Source organism: Podarcis muralis, chromosome 13 (assembly GCF_964188315.1).
Source record: "Podarcis muralis chromosome 13, rPodMur119.hap1.1, whole genome shotgun sequence".
Taxonomy (NCBI): Eukaryota; Metazoa; Chordata; class Lepidosauria; order Squamata; family Lacertidae; genus Podarcis; species Podarcis muralis.
The window spans coordinates 39,842,843-39,862,717 of record NC_135667.1 but is presented as its reverse complement, the minus strand read 5'-3'; the positions used below and the strand labels follow the sequence as shown (position 1 = coordinate 39,862,717).

The 19,875-nt window shown below is 45.0% G+C and overlaps 1 protein-coding gene across 4 annotated transcripts in view; it reads left to right on the top strand.

Annotated features, from left to right (window-relative positions):
• Positions 1 to 19,875, top strand: part of ZNF385C (zinc finger protein 385C) — a 167,941-nt gene that overhangs the window by 32,413 nt on the left and 115,653 nt on the right. Inside the window, exon 1 of one of the 4 annotated variants that reach the window (XM_028702406.2) lies at positions 8,837 to 9,179. The exons of 2 other annotated variants lie outside the window; for them this stretch is intronic. In XM_028702406.2, coding sequence (XP_028558239.2) covers positions 9,014 to 9,179 — 166 coding nt within the window. In that variant the 5' untranslated portion in view covers positions 8,837 to 9,013. Of the gene's footprint in view, positions 1 to 8,836; positions 9,180 to 19,875 lie in introns of those variants that run through there. One more of the 4 variants, XM_028702405.2, reaches the window with a different exon arrangement.

Here is a 19,875-nt window from a genome sequence, read left to right as displayed (position 1 = left end):
TGGAGAGGGGGCAGTTGGCCATTTGTATGTCTTGGGCTCTGGCACATGACCGGCCTCATAACGTTAGACTGGGTTAGGAGAAAGCTGCTTACTTGTGGCTAGACTCGATGTTGCATCGGTGACCTATGGAATCTCTGATAAGCTACCCAGATCGTATCTAGCAAGGCAGTTAACACCAGTGTGGAAAATAACTGTGTAATCCATCTCCCTGTTGCCTGTCAGCTGGAGGAACACTTTGCCTCTCAAGATTGCTCCTCAGCCGGACCCAGCCTTGTTTCCTTGACTGTACTAAGCCTGCAACGCTACTCTGGGACTTCGTAAACACCAGAGTGCTGATGTGCACATGGGTCGCACACATCTAATTTTTCCATGTGTGCTTTTGTCCATGTTCATCCACACCTGAGCACTTTTAGTTAAACTCTCAATACTTCCTGTCCACACTAGCGGGTGGTGTTTAATGGGATATATTTGCACTGTGTGTTGTTGTTCCTTCCCCAACTTCACTTAGTATTTTCCCCACCTTCCCTGAGTTCCAGAAATCCGAGCTCCGTTACGGCACAGGTATTTGTCTATCTGTGTGGGTGGCCAATTTTCTATTTCTGTTTTTGAGGTATTAGTTTTCTTATCTATTAATAAAAGGTAAAAGGACCCCTGGCCATTAGGTCCAGTCGTGGCCGACTCTGGGGTTGCGGTGCTCATCTTGCTTTATTGGCCAAGGAAGCCGGCGTACAGCTTCTGGGTCATGTGGCCAGCATGACTAAGCCGCTTCTGGTAAACCAGAGGAGCGCACGGAAACGCCATTTACCTTCCCACAGGAGCGGTACCTATTTATCTACTTGCACTTTGATGTGCTTTCGAACTGCTAGGTGGGCAGGAGCAGGGACCGAGCAACGGGAGCTCACTCCATCACAGGGATTCGAACTGCCGACCTTCTGATCGGCAAGTCCTAGGCTCTGCAGTTTAACCCACAGTGCCACCCGCGTCCCTTCTTATCTATTAGACTTGTACAAAACAAAGGTTAAAGAATAAAAAACCCATGTGTCATTGATAAACACACCAAGGAGCACCTCTGGAGCAGAAGTAGGGCACGTGGAATCTTTCTGCGCTCTCTGCAGATTGGGAAAATCTGAATTAAATGGAGGGAATGTGCAGGCTGTCACTTAGGGCTTATCAGGTGCGCTAACTCCAGGGGGTCAAGGTGTCTTTGTCCCCCTCAAAATCTCTGGGCAAGGGGCTGGGTCCCTTCAGTGTTGAGGGGTTGGAGGAGACTCCTGATGGTTGGCCTTCCAGACTGTTGGCGACCTCCAGTTGCATGTGTGATGTGCATCATCACGCATCCAGCACTCTGGGACATCCCTCTGATGAGTCCAGTGCACTGGTGCTGCATGTGAAGTCACATTTATGTGATGTCACACATGTGCGACAGGCCCCCACAATGTTGGGCACAACTCAGCTCCTCGGGCTTATCGACACTTCCTCTTGTTCTGCTGCTTCCCCCTGTGGAAAACTGCTCTTTAGCACTCAATCGGAGCAAAGGGCAGTTGGATTTTCTGCAGATTGATGTTGGCTCTGAATCAACATTAAAGAGCGGGTTTCCCTTGAAAAGGAGCGGGGCATGGGGAAACCCACTCCGACCTATGCCTAGAAAGTGTGGGTCAAGCGGAAAACTGCTTGCACACATGCTTTCTTCTAGGCACGGCACAAGGCAGAAGTGTGGGTGAGCCCTTGAATGACAGCAATGTTATTTGGACGGTGTGAAAAACACGCATACACGAATTGCGTCAAATCTACTTTAAACTGCCAATGGTCCAGTGCAGCAGTGGGGGATGATGTACCCTGCCGGCTATGAGAGTTCTAGAAAGAAATATCGTTGTTTTGGAAGGGGAACATTTTTGCTTATGCACTGTCCCAGGTTCAATCCCACACCACTTGGGTTAAAAAATCCAGGTGGCAGAGCTGGGAAATATGTCTCCTTGGCCCGTCCCAACTGAGGCTTCTTCTGAGCTGGGTTTCCAAATCACAGGCTGCTCAGTTCAACAAGGCTTTCGCCTCCTCTCAATAGGATACTATGCCGTGTCCTGCTTCAGCTGCATTTGAGAGCTTTCCAGGTTTCCTTCAAGGGCCTCCATCTGATGCTGGGATTGCTGTCAGGCCACTCTGACCTCTCAGAAGTGCTATTAGTTGCTCCATCTTGGCCACTTTACCGGCTCGCAGTTTCTCTCCACAGGAAATGTTTGCCTTGCATTTCCATTGTGCTCAGAGAGACTTGTAAGCAATGGTAAAATCATACAAGTTAACAGTAAAATGCAGCAAAATACAGCACAATACAATGAAACGGCATAAAGTAGCAACAGTAGTAAAAAGCGGCAGGTAAGCAGGTGTGGTGCTGTGGGACGTGAGTGGCACTGTGGGTTAAACCACTGAGCCTAGGACTTGCCGATCAGAAGGTCGGCAGTTCAAATCCCCACGACGGGGCAAGTTCCCGTTGCTCGGTCCCTGCTTCTGCCAACCTAGCAGTTCGAAAGCACGTCAAAGTGCAAGTAGATAAATAGGTACCTCTCCGGTGGGACGGTAAAGGGCGTTTCCATGCGCTGCTCTGGTTTGCCAGAAGCAGCTTTGTCATGCTGGCCACATGACCTGGAAGCTGGATGCCGGTTACCTTGGCCAATAAAGCGAGATGAGCGCTGCAACCCCAGAGTCGGTCACGACTGGACTTAATGGTCAGGGGTCCCTTTACCTTTAAGCAGGTAGAACCAGCTTTAAAAACAAGGGTTGGCACGGTCACAGAGAAGGCTCTTGTGCCTTCGCTTTCATCAGGATGTGGAAATGGGCCTCCGCAGCAGAACTTCAGGAGCAGAATTGATCCTTTAGGTATCCTGGGCATTCCTTTTCTGACACCACTGTTGCATGCTTCCTGCTTTCCTGAGGAATGAGAAGTCCAGGAGCAGAGCAATGGGTTTTATTTTATATATGAACTAGGCCCTAAATAAGGGACGCGGGTGGCGCTGTGGGTAAAACCTCAGCACCTAGGACTTGCCGATCGCATGGTCGGAGGTTCGAATCCCCGCAGCGGAGTGCACTCCCGTCGTTCGGTCCCAGCGCCTGCCAACCTAGCAGTTCGAAAGCACCCCTGGGTGCAAGTAGATAAATAGGGACCGCTTACCAGCGGGAAGGTAAACGGCGTTCCGTGTGCTGCGCTGGCTCGCCAGATGCAGCTTGTCACGCTGGCTCCCGGCCTATAGAGTGAGATGAGCGCACAACCCTAGAGTCTGTCAAGACTGGCCCGTACGGGCAGGGGTACCTTTACCTTTACCTTAGGCCCTAAATGGAGTGGTCCTGTTTTGGACCTGTTCAGCCAGCCTGAAACAAGATCCATGCATCTTCAGGAGGGTGGGAAGGAAAGGAAAATAACACTTTTCTTTCCTCCTCCCCGATGCCAGCCTTCTCCTGCGATATAGCTCATGGAGAAGTCAAAATTCTAATCGATAAATACGAGTTCAGCCTTTCTTGGCTGAGGTAGCACTCTTGCAAACTCGGGTTCACAGTTACCAGTTTAATTTTAGATCTGCATCATTATTATTAATCGGGGCGTTTTTTCAACTGGAACTTGCTAGACTCAGTTCCAGTATCTTTCAAGGTGAGCACCATTGCCATTATAAGAGAACAAGGGAGGTGTTCATGGTGCATTCTGGTACTTCTTTTTCTAGAAAAATAGCTATTATTATTATTATTATTATTATTATTATTATTATTATTATTACCATTATTTCTGTTCCTCCTAAAAAAGTTCAGGGCAGCAGGTGTCAAAATGGTAAAACAATACTATTAAAAGTAAAACCATATTTAAAATATATAAAAAACATGCAAAACAGTCAGGTCCCTCACATCAGGGACAACTTTCTGACAGCAAGAGCTGTTTGTCATTGGAACAGTCTCGCTCGGTAGGTTGTGGGCTCTCCTTCCTTGGAGGTTTTAAAACAGAGGTTGTGTGGTTGTCTGTCATGGATGCTTTAGCTGAGATTATTGCATTACAAGGGGTTGGACTAGATGACCCTCGGGGTACCTTTCAACTCTATGATTCTTTGAATTAACAATGGGCTCATCCAGACTTCCGCTTGTCCTGCTGCTTTCCCCAGGGAAAACCGACTCTTGATGTCTATTGGCTTTTCTGTGGATTGACATTTGCTCCGATTCAGCGCTAAAGAGTGGGTTTTCCCGGGGAAAGTGGCAAGGCAAATGGGAAAACCTCCCAGGCCTGTGCTTCTTATGCACAGGCCAAGCAGAAGTGTGGGCAAGCCCAGTTCCAAAGTTGGCAGAACAGTATCTATCATCTATTGAATGCCTGAGTGAACAGAGCTGTTTCTAAGTTCTAACTGGATGTTAAGAATGAGGGACAAAGATACACCTCACCAGTGGAACAGGGAACTGGCTCCAATAAGACTGTGCCACAAGTCAACACCAACCAAGGAACCACCCTTGGTGGCCCTGCCAAAAAGGCTTTACTTGCCAATCTTGGGACCTAAACTGATTGACACTGGAGGAAGCACTGTTTTTTTTTTTGTACTTGAATTGTATTGACACCTTGAATTGAGCCCGCTATCTCACTTGCAGCCACTGTAGTGCTTTCAGGACCAGTGGAAAGCTTCTGTATAAATGATTTAAATAAGTAATATCCCAGCCCCAAGAAACCTCTGCCTCGTTGCTCAAGATAGATTGCATCTCTTTTGGGCAGGAGGCAAGTCGCTTAAGGACTCTCTGTACAGCACCTAGCATAGTGTTGATGCTAATAAGTGTGTGTTTATAGAAGTAGGTAAGTGAGCCTCTAAGATGAGCTGGGCTAAAGGTGAGGAGTGCTGAGAAATATTATCACTATCGGTGAGAGCAAGGTGGAGAGTAGAACTTTAAAAGCCCTGAGTCATACATTTTAACGCCCATCTAATCATTTCTGGATTTATGTGCCGGTCACCAATGAAGGTCACACATCTTTATTATGCTGATGAGAGCAAGCCAACTCCAGCAGCTTCCAAGCGAGCTGATTGCCATCTTACAGGAGGTCTGAGAGATTTAATTTCGGGAATGAAGTGTGTGTATGTATTCTTGTAGCAGCTGAGCCAGAGCATTTGCAGGAGCCCAGCTTGCATGGTTGGCTAAATCAGGTTGCACGCCCACCGTCTATTTTAAGCATCAAATGGCGTGGATGTTGGGAAGTGCGCCAGCGCCATCAATTGTAAAAGTACTGTAGCAATCAAAAGGTTCTGTCAACAGAAGTGCTTGCAGTTGACTGCATTCCTGGCAGGAGGAAGAAGGCTTCAGCCCAACTGTTCCTTGTCTCCTTAGCTGAAAGAAATGCTAAGTCATATTTGTGTTTATGGGTGATAGTCACATACTGTGAATGGTTTGCAAACACCCTTATGGTTTCGTAAGTGGAAGCTGAGTTTTGCCACCAAATTAACATTTTGCAGCGAAAGCGACTTCAGCAGGGTTTTCTGAGCTGATTTGTGATAATCCACCCCTGCTTCGGTTAACCTAGGTTCTTGTGAACACACGGTATGCATCAACGTTTTGTACTCATTTCAGAAACAAAAGCTCACACCTTTTTAAAAAACGAAGCTCTATTCTATACCAGTAAGCCCTCTTTTATCAGCTGTGTATTTATTATACGAGACCTTTGCATCTGTAGATTAGCTTGCTTTTCTCACGAAAATAACATTGGGCAGATCACTTGTTGCGGAAATAGTAGCATTAATAGTAGTCAATTACTGCTAGTAATTGTTGTTGGCACCTGTTTGTCTCAAGAGACAATGGAGTGCACCTCCAGGGGTGAAGTCAAACCACTGTGTTAGCAGCACCGAAGTGACCTCCCTGGGGTGCAAACCTGGGCAGTGTGTATGGAGGTCCAGATGACAAGACTCCCTTGGCCTCACTGATGTGGTCCAAAGGAAAGCCGAGCAATATGTCTGGCACCAGTTTGCATGCAGGAGTTGCTGGAAAGAGGCCATCCAACCATCTTAGGGACTCTACTCTAGAGACTTGTGTAGGGTTTACTCCTCAGTCTTTGCTTCTCCTGAATATATCCTGCAAGGCGACAGAGGTTTAGGATCAGAGTTTTTCTTCTCCTAGATGGGTTGCCTTCCCAGGTTGATGAGCCCCACCTGCCCCTCACTTCCATCTGTAGCATATCCCTAATGTGTCCATTTTAGAGATTTAGGAAGAGAGATCAAGAGCAAAAAAAAAAAATGGTACAATGTTCCAGTATGAAGAAAGAAGGAACCCCAGACTGTGGCATTTGCTTCCGTAATATGTTAAATAGGAGTAGTTTGCCATCTCTAAATATAAGACTAGAGGAGTGATGGCAGTGAATGTGTGTTGTGTGAGGAGCTAGGGTCATGATCTCCTGTTTTATAAATCTGGCCTTGGTCCTGTGTTGGGGCTTGAGCAACGGCGTTTACAAGAGGGCAAGTCTTGACCCAATTAGAAAATTCAGTCACCAGAACACCAGAGTTAACCTCTGGCTCTGGCCTAATGGCTGGTCTGTTGCTGGGGAGCCCTTCCACCCCCATTGTCATTTATTCTACTTAATGCAATGGTTTTTATTCATTAATGTTGTTTACTGTAGATTTATGTAATAAATGAACAGTGAGATTTGTCAGGGCGAACATAACGAAGCTCCAAGTTAAAATAACATAATAAAAATTCTAACAACAAAAAATAAAAAGGCATAAAACCTGATAAGATATTTAGCTAAAATTGATTTGTTTTGCTTTTCAGTAAAAAGATCTGAATGGTGTAAGGAAAAGAAATATTTAACAAAATTTATATACTGCTTGATTATAGTAAAACCTCTAAGCAGTTTACAAGAAATATTAAATTATCAATAAGAATCAACGATCAAACTAGATAACCACCTAGGTTCTAGGTGAACCACATTGGGGAGAGCATCTGTGAAGAAGGTGACATGCCAAAAATGGAATTGTTCATGGATTGCAAACTGTGATGAGAATTTTTTTTCAACCTTCTGACAAGTAACAAGTTTGTGTCTGCTGTAGCAGGCTGTATGTCATCTAGCATGCAAATTAAAGATAAATAAACCTTCTTTCCCTCTTTGGCAGCTTCCATGAGATACTCGTGCCTTTTGGTTTTTAGCTCTGCTGGGTTTATGTTTATTTTTTTTGCTTCTTTAGGATTTTCATTAGTAAAGTTGGGAATTAATCACATTTGTTGAGCAACAGAGCATTTGCCGCTTCCAGTTTGTTAGATGAGTTGGTGAAATGTGGTGACGGCAGCAGGGAAGGCTTCCATATAAACCAGATTTCAGCACTCGTTTGTAGATGTGTTACAGAACATAATGTGTTTGCCAATAAAACCTGTTGCTGTGAATTGAGGCCAAATATCTCTAAGTAGAAAGTGTCTTTTCTCTCCTTCTCCCACCCAATATAGGCGATAGATATGATTACGCTTCTCACCAAGCGAAAGCTGGCAGTCAAGGCTGTTGTGGGTTGTCACTTTTTATTTCCTGATTGGAAAGAATATATTTCCATAGCACGGAGCAGCAGCACACCCGTGGGATGGAAATAAATCTACTAACTTTCTTTTGAGGGTTCACAGCTCATTCTTCACCCACTGTATCAGCTTGACTTTGCAATAAATAAAAATACACATCAGAAAGTCTAATGCCATAAATCAGTCACACGTGGACCTGTGCTTTCTCTTTCACTGAGTTCTAATGGAGAATTTGTGTCAGTGAAGGATTTCCTCCCCATGCAAATAGTAGCTCCAAAAGAGTGGTCTTTGAGAAGGTCTGCAGCAGGTGACGAAATGGTTAAACTCCCCCTCCCAATCTTCTGCAGCCCTGATAATTATCAACCTATGGTGGCTGCTATGTGCATTCCTTATGCCAAGATGCATTTAACTTTGCTGAGACCAGAAGCTTTCGTTGTAGTTTTAATAGCGACAGGGGTTCCAAAGAAGATGACTAAACTGTTTATGTATGCGACAACAGCAACTAGAATATTATATGCACAGAAATGGAAAGAGCAGGTTTCAACGAAGGAAGAGTGGCTTTCAAAAGTAGTGGACTGTGCAAAAATGGCAAAGCTGACAGTGAAATGAAGAGATCAAAACGAGCTTTTTATAGAAGAATGGAGGCCTTTCGTGGACTATTGAAAAAAATACTATAGTCAGATGAAATCATGGGCAGGATTTGAGATAAAAGCAGTGGAAGAAAAATGATAAAATAATTGTAATAGAGAAACTTTTGTAATAAATAAAGATATAATGCAGTAGAAAAGGTTTGAGTAAAAACATGGTGGGGTTGGGAAGTCATGAATCAGTGTAATGATTTGATATGAAGATAGTTGTGAAAATGTTTGAGAAATGAAAAACAAGTTGCACAGCAAAGGGCTCCTTTTTTTGGTGAAAATAACCACCTAACTTAAATTCATTAGTTGGACTCACACATCAGTAGGTTCACTTAAAACTCAGGACTCAGTTTGTGATGTGGTTGAGTCTCAGAATCTGCAGGGTTCAGCCATGGTTTTGAAACCCAATGTGTGAAGTAGGAAAGGTGCCTCTGAACATGTGCAGAGTGTACACCCCCCACAGCCCCGCAACTCTGAATAACCACATGTGCACTTGGGGCATACATTTCAAGTACATTTCCAAGCAGTTCAAGGGGTCTTGGTTTTTTCTAGCGGCAAATATCCGCGTGTGACCTCAGGCGTGGCCTTCAGGGGATGACATGAGATGACTTCCCATCCATCTCCCTCTCTCTTATAGGTCTGATGTCAAGTGCATTCTGCGTGTTCTTGGCAGGCAAGCGATTGCTACGGTTACAAATGAGCACCAGTTGGCACCTGTTCTGCCTTGTAACCAAGTCTAAGGACTGTCGGGTTTTTCTTGCAAGCACCTTAGCTCAAAACTTTGGACTTCTTGCAAGCACCTTTGCCTGGGAAAGCCTCTCTGGCAGGGGGGGAAAAGTGGTCACTGGTTTTTAGTTCACAATATTGGAACTTGCATGGGAGGAATTCCGATCGGCAAGACAGAAACTCGTCAGGAAATCTTGACCAGACCTTTGCAATTAGGGCGCCGGCTCTTTCTCCCTGGCTGTCCTTTGCTTAGACGAAGCGGAGCAGGCAGCAGCAATCAAGGGGTGGAAACGGTCAAATTTGGCATCGTTCACGGTAAGACTTTGTCCTCCTGACACAATCAGGCTAAAGATACTGACACATCCCCTCTTTTAAACCCTTGGCTTGAATCGACTGGGAAGTCTGTTTTTAACAGCTCCTCATAGCTAGTCAAGAAGATGACTATATTTTCCTTTGCTTCTCCCCCCCCCCCTTTCTTCCTTCAAGCTAAACGACCAGAAAAGTTGCCAGTTAAGAGTGCTACTAAAAATAGAATTTAAGACCAGTTTTCTGTTCTGCTGGATTTTAGCATTACAGGGAGTTTTTGCTGAGGGTTGCGTCTGCTGATCTCTAAGCATGCTCTCCTGTTGTCGTGTACCGAGGTGAATGAAGCATTTTAGAGAGCTGGAGGAGCCTCTTTAAACACAGCACTGATGGGTCAAGCCAAGGACCTGTCTAACTTCATAATCCTGTTTCCAGCAGTTCAAGGGGGTCTTAGGTTTTTCTAGTGGCTGCCAGAAAGCTTACAAGGGCAGGAAAGCGACAGCTTTGTCCTGTTTTTCTCCGGCAGAGGTATACTATCTGTGAACATGGAAGTTCTATTTAGCTGTCATGGTGAACGCATTTGTCTAACCTGTTGTTACTTTTTAAGCTGTTAAATCTAATGGCCATCATTACATCTTCTGGCAGCGAATTTTCCGAAGTTATTTCATGCATTGCACAATTACCTTTTTCTGTTCAGAATTTACTGCCTGTCAAGTTCACTGAGTGACTAGTACTGTTGGTTTGTAGTGTTATGAACGTAAACAAAAAACCCACTCCCCTCATTCCCTTGATTATTGAACGAACTTCTAATATCTGCCTTCATTCCCCCCCCCAAAAGCCCCATGCACTCCAGTCCAATGATCGTTTGTATTATACTGTAAAATTGAAGGGGAAACTAAATGGGGTTGAGTGGGGAGTATTTGGGTGCTAGAACTATGCAAGGTTGTGAATCCTAAGGGTTTGAGTTATACATCACCAGCTACCACTATGTTCCTTAATTGTGACACATGTGTTACACATTAATTGTGACACACGAATCTATATCCCCTGGCATTTTAAGGGTTTGAGGGGCTACAGTCCTAACTTCACATACCTGGAAGTAAGCTGCATTGAATTAAATTACACTGGGGTTGACATTGTTAGGATTGCATCCTTGGTCCTGATTACAGTATTTTGCCTGCTGTGCTGTTGGTTGATGTTTGGATGCCTTAATTTGTTACATTTGAAAATTTTATTGTTGCTATATGGTGTGTTTTTTTAATGTTGCCCCGCCTTGGTGCATCCATAGGGATGAAGGGAGGGCTATGGATAATTTTCATAAATAAACAAACTGAAAACAAGTCCAGTTCTCTGGGCACTTTGCAAAACTTAAAATACAAAACAAAGCTTTTAAAAGCTTCAATAAAGCTTCCATTTCAATATCAAAAGCTTCAAAAAGCTGCAGCATTGATCCTCGGGCAGAACATTTTCTTGAAAACCTCCAGAGAAAGAAATTGCGCAAGAAACTTATTCTGCAGTAAAGTTTAAGAAGCTTTCCCTTACGTTCCCTCTAGTTCTGTCTCCTCGCATCTTTCTACCAAGGCGCATTTATCTCCTCCTCTAAATGCACACAGAAAACCTGCTTATACTTTTCTACTGTTGGACCTGTGTACAGCACGTCTTCAGATCAGAAAGGTGCCCTCAGGCCTTTCAACAAAATGCCGTCTTTTCCAAGGCTAGAATATGTTGTTTCCTTGAAGCAACTTGGTGGGAGGACAGAGGCACCATTCACCAATGGTGTGCAGACAGCTGTATCCCACTGGTTGACCAGAGACGAACAGGCTTGGAATTATTTGAATCAATACAAGAACCTGTCAATCTTTTTTAACCAGGTGTGATAGTGGAATAGGGGCACACTGCCAAAGCAATCCTTCTTTCATAGCATATTCAATTTACAGATAGCGGGGAGGAGAGAAAGCACATTTTAATGTTTCTTATCATAGCTCCTTTCCCTTTCAATCCATGCATATACCTGCTATTTTGCTTCCCTGGCCCTGTCTCTCTAAATCAGCTTTCCTCAGCCCAGTGCTCTCCAGGTGATTTTGGATCCCACTTAGCCCCAGCCAGCATGACCAGCGGTCAGGGACAGGGGGAGTTGAAATATATTCGGAGTCGAGAGTGGGTTTCATGCTCTTTATTCAGCTCATAGTGGTGAGGAGGAATTGAAGTTCCCCCAGAATGTCTGCTTTATATACATTGTTTACACAATGGGCCCCACGTGATTGGCTAATTCCAGAATTCACCTGTAGGCTAATCAGGTTGCAGATTCACTTCCACCTGGAGCTGGATTGGGTGGCTCCTGTGGACCAATCAGACTGCTGCATTCTGAATCCTATTGTTCTAGGACCAATCAGACTGCTGCATTCTGAATCCTATTGTTCTAGGACCAATCAGACTGCTGCCTTTTGGATCCTATTCAACTCAGTACATAACAGGAGTTGTAGTCAAAAACATCTGTAGGCTACCAGGTCAGCCTGGATAGCTCAGTTAGAGCATGGTGCTGATAATGCCAGGGTTTGCAAGCTCAATCCCTGTATGGGACAGTTGCATATTCCTCAATTGCAGGGGCTTGGACTAAGATGATCCTCAGGGTCCCCTGCAACTCTACAATTCTCTGTTTTCCATTGTCACTTTCCAAACAGGTTGGGGAAGCCTGCCCTATAGTTTTATAGGTTCCTTGTTCTGCCTTTGTGAAAACATTTCCTAACTGCTGCAAGTCATGCAGTGTGTGGATCCAAGCAGTGTTCAGTGCAGGCTGTGCAAGCTCATTCAGAGCAAAGCTTGTGTGATTTAACAGGAGTGAACATACTTGCCTGGGGCAATGTTCTCTGTGCACCCTCAGCCATTGTTTGGCTGTAATTTGATGAGTTGCTTTGGAGTCCTAAGGTGTCTTTCACCTTGGCCTGTGCAGCTTAGAGGGAACTTGTTAGAGTCTGGAATCTGAATTTCAAGGGCTTGAGGTCCATGCATTTGTGGTCCTCTTCACCTGAGCTTTCTGACTTCATTGATGTAGATTGGTTCTGTGCTGCCTTGTAAAAGAGCCAGTCACCCGGCTGCCTGTGTGACAAGTAATTTTCCTCCAGGCAACTGGGGAGTTACCCTTACCGTACTCTTTTCTCCTTACGTGCAGACTGTTTTTGTGGATTGGTTTGCAAGGCTGGCTTTTGTAGTCCAGGATGCTTTCAATTAAATTCAACAGGCAACACACCATACTTGCAGGTGAATCAATATGGTTAAAAAACAAACAGGGGTCAATTTCTTAGTAGACAGTTACTCAGACAAAGTAGAACATCCTACTTTGGAAAAAAAAAACACACACATTTTCCTCAGTGCTTATATTCTTAGTTTGAAAGTTATCCTTTTTAAAGAACAGTACCTTGAGTAACTTCTAACAAAATTAGTAACAAAATAAAAAAGCTTTCAGATTCAGGAACCACTATAACTTTATCATGCGATTTGAGGTCTATTTGTTTGTCCTCCTTTCTATCTGTTTTTCCTTCTTCGATTTTTGTCTTTCCCCCTTTCCTGCTTTCTGTCTTTAAAAAATCCAACAATTAGTGTAGTTATAGTCCATGAATTTAATAGAAACTGTGAACAAAATCTGTAACAGATTTAATAAAAGTTCTATGCCTGTGCAAATCACTCCAGCAGTTCTTTTTCCGATTGTATTGGTAATGTAGGGCACTTAAATGTTGTTCAGTGACAGAAGACATACTTTGCATGCATGTAGTAGCAGTTTCAGTCACTGATGTTATTGGTTTAAGCCTCACGCAGCAGTTCTCAACCTGTGGGTCCCCAGATGTTGTTGGACTACAACTCCCATCATCCCTGAGCTCTGGCCTTGCTAGCTAGGGGTGATGGGAGTTGTAGTTCAACAACATCTGGGGACCCATAGGTTGAGAAAGGCTGGGAGTTGTGGAAGAGAGGCAGGATTGGGAAGAACCACTACCTAAGAATCTGGGGGATTCCTGCCTTATCCCAACCTTTCCAAATGCCTGGAGTAGCTTTGTAACTACATTCACAAATTTATCTTTAATAAGGTGAAGAATGACTGTGAATACACTCTTGCAATCAATGGGTCTTAAGTTGCATTGATTTCAGTGTGTCGAAGCATGACTGGCCCTGAATCCAACCATGTATAAACAGTTAAATATGCGTAACCTACCCCCCGCCCCAGTACAGTGGTACCTTGGTTCCCGAACTCAATCTGTTCTGGAAGTCCGTTCACCTTCCAAAACGTTTGCAAACCAAGGCGCGGCTTCTGATTGGCTGATTGGCCCCAGAAACAATGCTGACAGCCAAAATTGATGTTCGGCTTCTGAAAAATGTTCACAAACCGGAACACTTACTTCTGGGTTTGTGGTGTTCGGGAGCTGATTTGTTTGGGAGCCAAGCCGTTCGGAAACCAAGGTACCACTGTACTGACATGGAGAGGGATTTAGACAGGCCGCCGAATCAGTGTTTAGCTCACTGATGTGTACATACACATGACAGGTCTGTGAAATCTGGCTGGAGTGGACTTAACACCAGTGCAGAACCTGCTGTGGCCATGGATAAAGCATTCTGACTGTTGCAGGAAGATGACCCTTGGGGTCCCTTCCAACTCTTCGATTCTGTGAGCCCATGATTCATCAGTCTTAGATTGCTCACTCAAATAGTGTCAATCCCTATCCTCAGGCTATTCCGGCTCCCAGTAGTTTTAGTAAGCTGGTTGCAGCCTTTGCAGTGACTCTAATTTACTTGCTTAGAACATGACGATCTGAGAGCTGGAGGTAAATCCGTCACCCAGCAGGGGTGGCAGAGGAAAACGCCAAGTCTTCTGTGGTAGCTGTAACTTAGATGTAATTGAGTAGGATGACACACTTGTCCTGAGGCTGTATTTGTCTCCAGCCCACACAGGCCGGGCATATTCTTTTGGGCAGGGGATGCCTGAGGAGTGAAGGTTGCAACTCCTCTTGACCCTTTGCTGCTGTCTTTGATACAGCTTGTAGTGGAAAATGGCTTCACTAGGGTACATTTGCAATAGCAAAATGTTCCAGCTTTATAGCTCTTTCACGTCTGGAACTTAATTTCCAGACGGGCCTCAACTCTCAGCACTTGTTTTCCCTGCTGACATGTAAAAACTATGCATTGATCATTCCCAGCTATTAGCAGGGTTAACATTCTGAAACAGTGTCCACCTTTGGGACAAATAATTTAACTGGGTTTAAGGTAGAGGTTAGTGGGACGCGGGTGGCGCTGTGGGTAAAACCTCAGCGCCTAGGACTTGCCGATCGCATGGTCGGCGGTTCGAATCCCCGCCGCGGGGTGCGCTCCCGTCGTTCGGTCCCAGCGCCTGCCAACCTAGCAGTTCGAAAGCACCCCCGGGTGCAAGTAGATAAATAGGGACCGCTTACCAGAGGGAAGGTAAACGGTGTTCCGTGTGCTGCGCTGGCTCGCCAGATGCAGCTTGTCACGCTGGCCACGTGACCCGGAAGTGTCTGCGGACAGTGCTGGCCCCCAGCAGCCTCTAGAGTGAGATGAGCGCACAACCCTAGAGTCTGGCAAGACTGGCCCGTACGGGCAGGGGTACCTTTACCTTTACCTTTAAGGTAGAGGTAAAAAACCAAAACAATGTTGATTGACAAAATTATTTCTGGTGCCACAGTTGCAGCAAGTTGGGGACAGGATGCTTGTTTAAAAATAAATAAAAACTCACCCTGGCTTCATCACATGCTCAGAACAAAGGTGGACAGGTAGACCTAGAATAAGGCTGGAGACCTTAAGTTTGTGTGTTAGTGGGAGGGGGGGGGAGCACAGGGAGAGAACTGAATGGCCTCCTGCAGCAACACATTGCCCAGACTGTGAGGCTAGCTGGTTTGTGAAGCTTTTTAATATTTCTAAACAACTGGTTGGCCCTTCAGCATCACTTCCAGGGTTAAGAGGATCATGGGCTGCTGTTGAGATTTCACAGCTGGAATGACCTTTAGTTCTTCCCCTGGAGAGCAAATACCTTTAGGGAGCCTGGATTTCCCCCCGCACTGCTTCTCTAGATAGGATGATGAGTAGTACGAGTTGTGGTTGCCAATCAGCCAGGATGCTTCCCCAACCCTCATTGCTGTGTTCTGCTAGACAACCTCTGCTGGGGTCTGCAAAGCCAAGGAACTCCTCATCCTGCCAGATTTTGACAGGTTCCGGCAATAAGGTGCAGTGGCGAGTACTTTTTTAATTGAAAGTTGCGAATCTGAAGCACTGAGCCAGCTCCTCCTCTGTGTGTTTCCCTTCTGCAGTGTCCAGATCTGGCTCCAAACAAACCTTAAGAAATGAGTCACTCTGGCTTCCTTGTATAGAACAAACTGTATGGCACTCTTTTTAAAAAGTGTTTCTAACTGACAGCTTTTTCTTTTTTCTTAATTTAATTGTTTTTTTGAATTTCTGAAATTTTAACAAATGTAACAACACATAATTCCCTTAATGTTTTGACTTCCCACCCTTACCTCCATGATGTTTTTATTCCCACCCCTTTTTTCTACTGCATTACGAAACATACTTTTACCTATTACACATTTCCTCTTTTACAGTTACTTTTTCCATTTCCCTTACACCGCTCATATTTCAAATCCTGCCCGCAATTTCATTTGACTATACAGTGGTACCTCGGGTTAAGAACTTAATTCGTTCTGGAGGTCCGTTCTTAACCTGAAACTGTTCTTAACCTGAGGTACCACTTTAGCTAATGGGGCCTCCCGCTGCCGCCACGCCTCTAGTGTGCAATTTCTGTTCTCATCCTGAAGCAAAGTTCTTAACCTGAGGTACTACTTCCGGGTTAGCGGAGTCTGTAACCTGAAGCATCTGTAACCTGAAGTGTCTGTAACCCGAGGTACCACTGTGATACTTTCTCAGGTAATCCAAAAGGGGGCTCCACTCTTCAATAAAAAGTTTTGTTGCTTTGGTCTATTAAAATCAAAATGGATTGTGTGGAAATGGAAAAACTGGCAGCAAGACTAAGAGTTCTAATTGTCAGCTTTTTCAACTTCCAGCCCGCCAACACAGGAAGTCCCAACAAGAGATGTTCTCAAGTTTGAGAAGCTGACATTATGCTGGCTTGATAAGATGCCAGCCTGCAGAAGCAGCGAATAGTTCCAACAGCGATCAGGACAGTGACTTTTGTATGGTGTTATGCACAACAGAGCAGATAGATACTCATAAATGGCTCCATCCTGGAAGCAACCCGACTGTGTGAGTGGGTGGAGCAGCAGAGCAACCAGTTATTTAGCTAGAGGTGTGGTGGAATCTGCATCTGTAGAGATCATTAAGAGCCGTTAAACAAGTGTTTGGCTGGATTTGTTTTCAGCGGCATTGAATCCTGTGGCAGGAGTAACCGGAGAACCTTTTGCAGTTACTTCCAGCTGCCTATCGGAGGGTTTCCATAAGTGGGAGAGGGATGCACAGTCCTTTGACAATGGTAGCTGTTATTTAGCTGTATTCATGCTTCAGCCTCAAGGACACGGGTGGCGCTGTGGTCTAAACCACTGAGCCTCTTGGGCTTGCCGATAAGAAGGTCGGCAGTTCGAATCCCCACGATGGAGTGAGCTCCTGTTGCTCAGTCCCAGCTGCTGCCAACCTAGCAGTTTGAAAGCATGCCAAAAATTGCAAGTAGATAAATAGGTACCACTGTGGCGGGAAGGTAAACGGCATTTCCGTGCGCTGCTCTGGTTTCGGAAGCGGCTTAGTCATACTGGCTACATGACCCGGAAAAACTGTCTGCGGACAAACATCGGCTCCCTCGGCCAGTAAAGCGAGATGAGCGCCGCAATCCCAGAGTCGTCTGTGACTGGACTTAACTGTCAGGGGTCCTTTACCTCTTTTTTTAATGCTTCAGCCTCAGGGAGGTGAGCTTGATTTGACGCACTTGACTCATCCATCCAACTTGATGGCTTTGTGGTTCAATAATTGAGCGCAGCAATCCTTTAAACTTAACTCTGTTATGACCCAAGCCTCTAGTACAGTGTTTCCCAAACTTGGGTCTCCAGCTGTTTTTTGGACTACAAATCCCATCATCCCTTGCTAGCAGGACTAGGTGTGATGGGAAACGTAGTCCAAAAACAGCTGGAGACCCAAGTTTGGGAAACACCGCTCTTGTACAAGGGTGGCTAGCCTGCGGCCCTGCAGATGCTGTTGGTCTCCAACTCTCATCAGCCCCAGCCAGGATGGTTGTTGGCCAGGGATGATGGGACTTGTTGTCCAGCAACATCCAGAGGACCACAGGCTAGCTACCCAGATACCAGAAGCATACTTCTTTTTAAAAGACCAGCTTTTCTTATGACCACCACTGTGTGCAAGGCTGCTTGAAAAAGGCCTTGAAATTAAAGCTCAACACCTTTAGCATTCCTGTGCACTTGCACTGCACCTCTGGGGTGAAGGAAAAGCGTTGCTAGGAAGTGGGCAAATGTTGCTAGGTTTGTGCATGCTCTGTCTGGTGACAAGCTCCTTTGATGGCATGCCTGCCAGCAATATGAAGTGTGCAAGCCTAGCAACAGTTTCTTTCCCCTTCACTCTGTGTGTCCCAATACAGCTGTATCCAAGTGCAGTGGCTGATCTCTCTTTATTTGGCATTAGTCACACTCTTTGCTCTGGGAAAGACTAGGGCAGGGTGATATATCGATATATTGTCCAAAACCGGTTTAAAGTCCACACTGTATTGTGATAGAGGTTTCATAATTTTTGACCTGGCAATATATCGTGAATTGTGTGTGTGTGTGTGTGTGTGTGTGTGCGCTATGCAAAAATCGTGAAGCCAATGCTTCTACATAGCTCCATCCTTATTGTGATATACAGTGGTACTTTGGGTTAAGTACTTAATTCATTCTGGAGGTCTGTTCTTAACCTGAAACTGCTCTTAACCTGAGGCACCACTTTAGCTAATGGGGCCTCCTGCTGCTGCCACGCCGCCGGAGCACGATTTCTGTTCTCATCCTGAAGCAAAGTTCTTAACCCGAGGTACTATTTCTGGGTTAGGGGAGTCTGTAACCTGAAGCGTATGTAACCCGAGGTACCACCCGAGGTACCTTTTTTTTTAAAAAAAGGTAAAGGATCCCTGACAGTTAAGTCCAGTCTCAGACGACTCTGGGGTTGCAGCGCTCATCTCGCTTTACAGGCCGAGGGATGTGGCCAGCATGACTAAGCCGCTTCTGGTGCAACGGAATACCGAAACCAGAGCAGCGCACAGAAACTCCATTTACCTTCCCACCACAGAGATACCTGTTTATCTACTTGCACTTTTTGGCATGCTTTCGAACTGCTAGGTTGGCAGGAGCTGGGACAGAGCAACAGGAGCTCACCCCGTTGTGGGGATTTGAATTGACGACCTTCTGATCGGCAAGCCCAAGAGGCTCAGTGGTTTACACCACAGCGCCACCCGCGTCTCTAGATCACGATGTTTAGCTGGTGATAAATCATGATGTTGGAAACCAGGTATCAGCCAGCCCTAGGAAATAATTTCATCGTTTTCTTCTGTTTTCATTGCTGTCTTTTGGACCATCTGAAAACAGACTTTCGAGTGCTGGTGGTGGTCTTTGGAAGACATGATTGTACTGCTCTCCAGTTGTACTGGAGACATAATTGTAATGCAGCCAATAAGACTTGGATGGGGGCACCATTTCCCATAGTTTCCAACCCAGTATTTGGTTGAAGAACCCTGCAATGTGTTGTTACATCCAGCAGAAACCCACCCCCTCTCTTTGCCTCTTAAAGTTTTTTTTTTTAAATCACAGCTAAAACTGGTAATAAGCAATTTATTTAAAAATATAAGGGGAAAGTTAGGTGCCTGGGGAGGTAGATTGTAAAATTCAGTGGATGCTCTCCCACCTCGCCTAGTAAATCCTCAGAGAACTCTGGTTGAAAAATATAAGTGTACATGCACAGGTACTTTTGCTTCTCATCAAACAGACATTGCTGGTTTAAAGTGCCAGGGAAAAAAAGAAACATTCCATTCAGTGGAGATGAAAGTGAAATGAGCGTCTACTCAGCAATCAGTCTTCAGCTCTTTGGGAAAAAAGAACATGTCTTCTATCTAGAAAACTTCATGCTGATATGCACATTTATATACAGTTTTGGGCACTCACAAATGTTTGCAAAATATAGACACAGTCTATTTATATACTGCATTTCCCACAGATTTCTGCTGAAAGTAGTTTACAAAAAAAATAAGCTTAAATACAGTAATGCATGCATGGCCGCTGACTCGCGATGTCTCTCAAACAGGATTATCATTAGCCACATTTGTGAAGGTTGGATCTGTCAGTGGGAATTAGATATGAGAGTAATAGGAAAACTCGTGCAGCTGGCTGAAGAGCTTTTTGCTGAAGTGTGGTGTGCTTCACAAGCGGAACCTATGCAGTCAGAAGTAAGTGCCACTGACTGCTTATGACGGCTTGCAGTGACGCTGATCCTAATAAATTGGGTATTATTCTATGCACTTCTGGTTCCTCCTCCTTTCCTGTGTGTATATGCACAGCTGCTGACATTCTGGGGTTCTCCTTCAGGGCATGGCTATGGGAACTGTCACAACAACCTCTTGCACTTCAAAATTGACCACTGCACCACTGTATCTGGCTGGCTAATGTTGGAAACAGATTCCTAAGCTTGGAATGAGATCCTTTAGGATTATGAGAATGATTACATTTCTAGA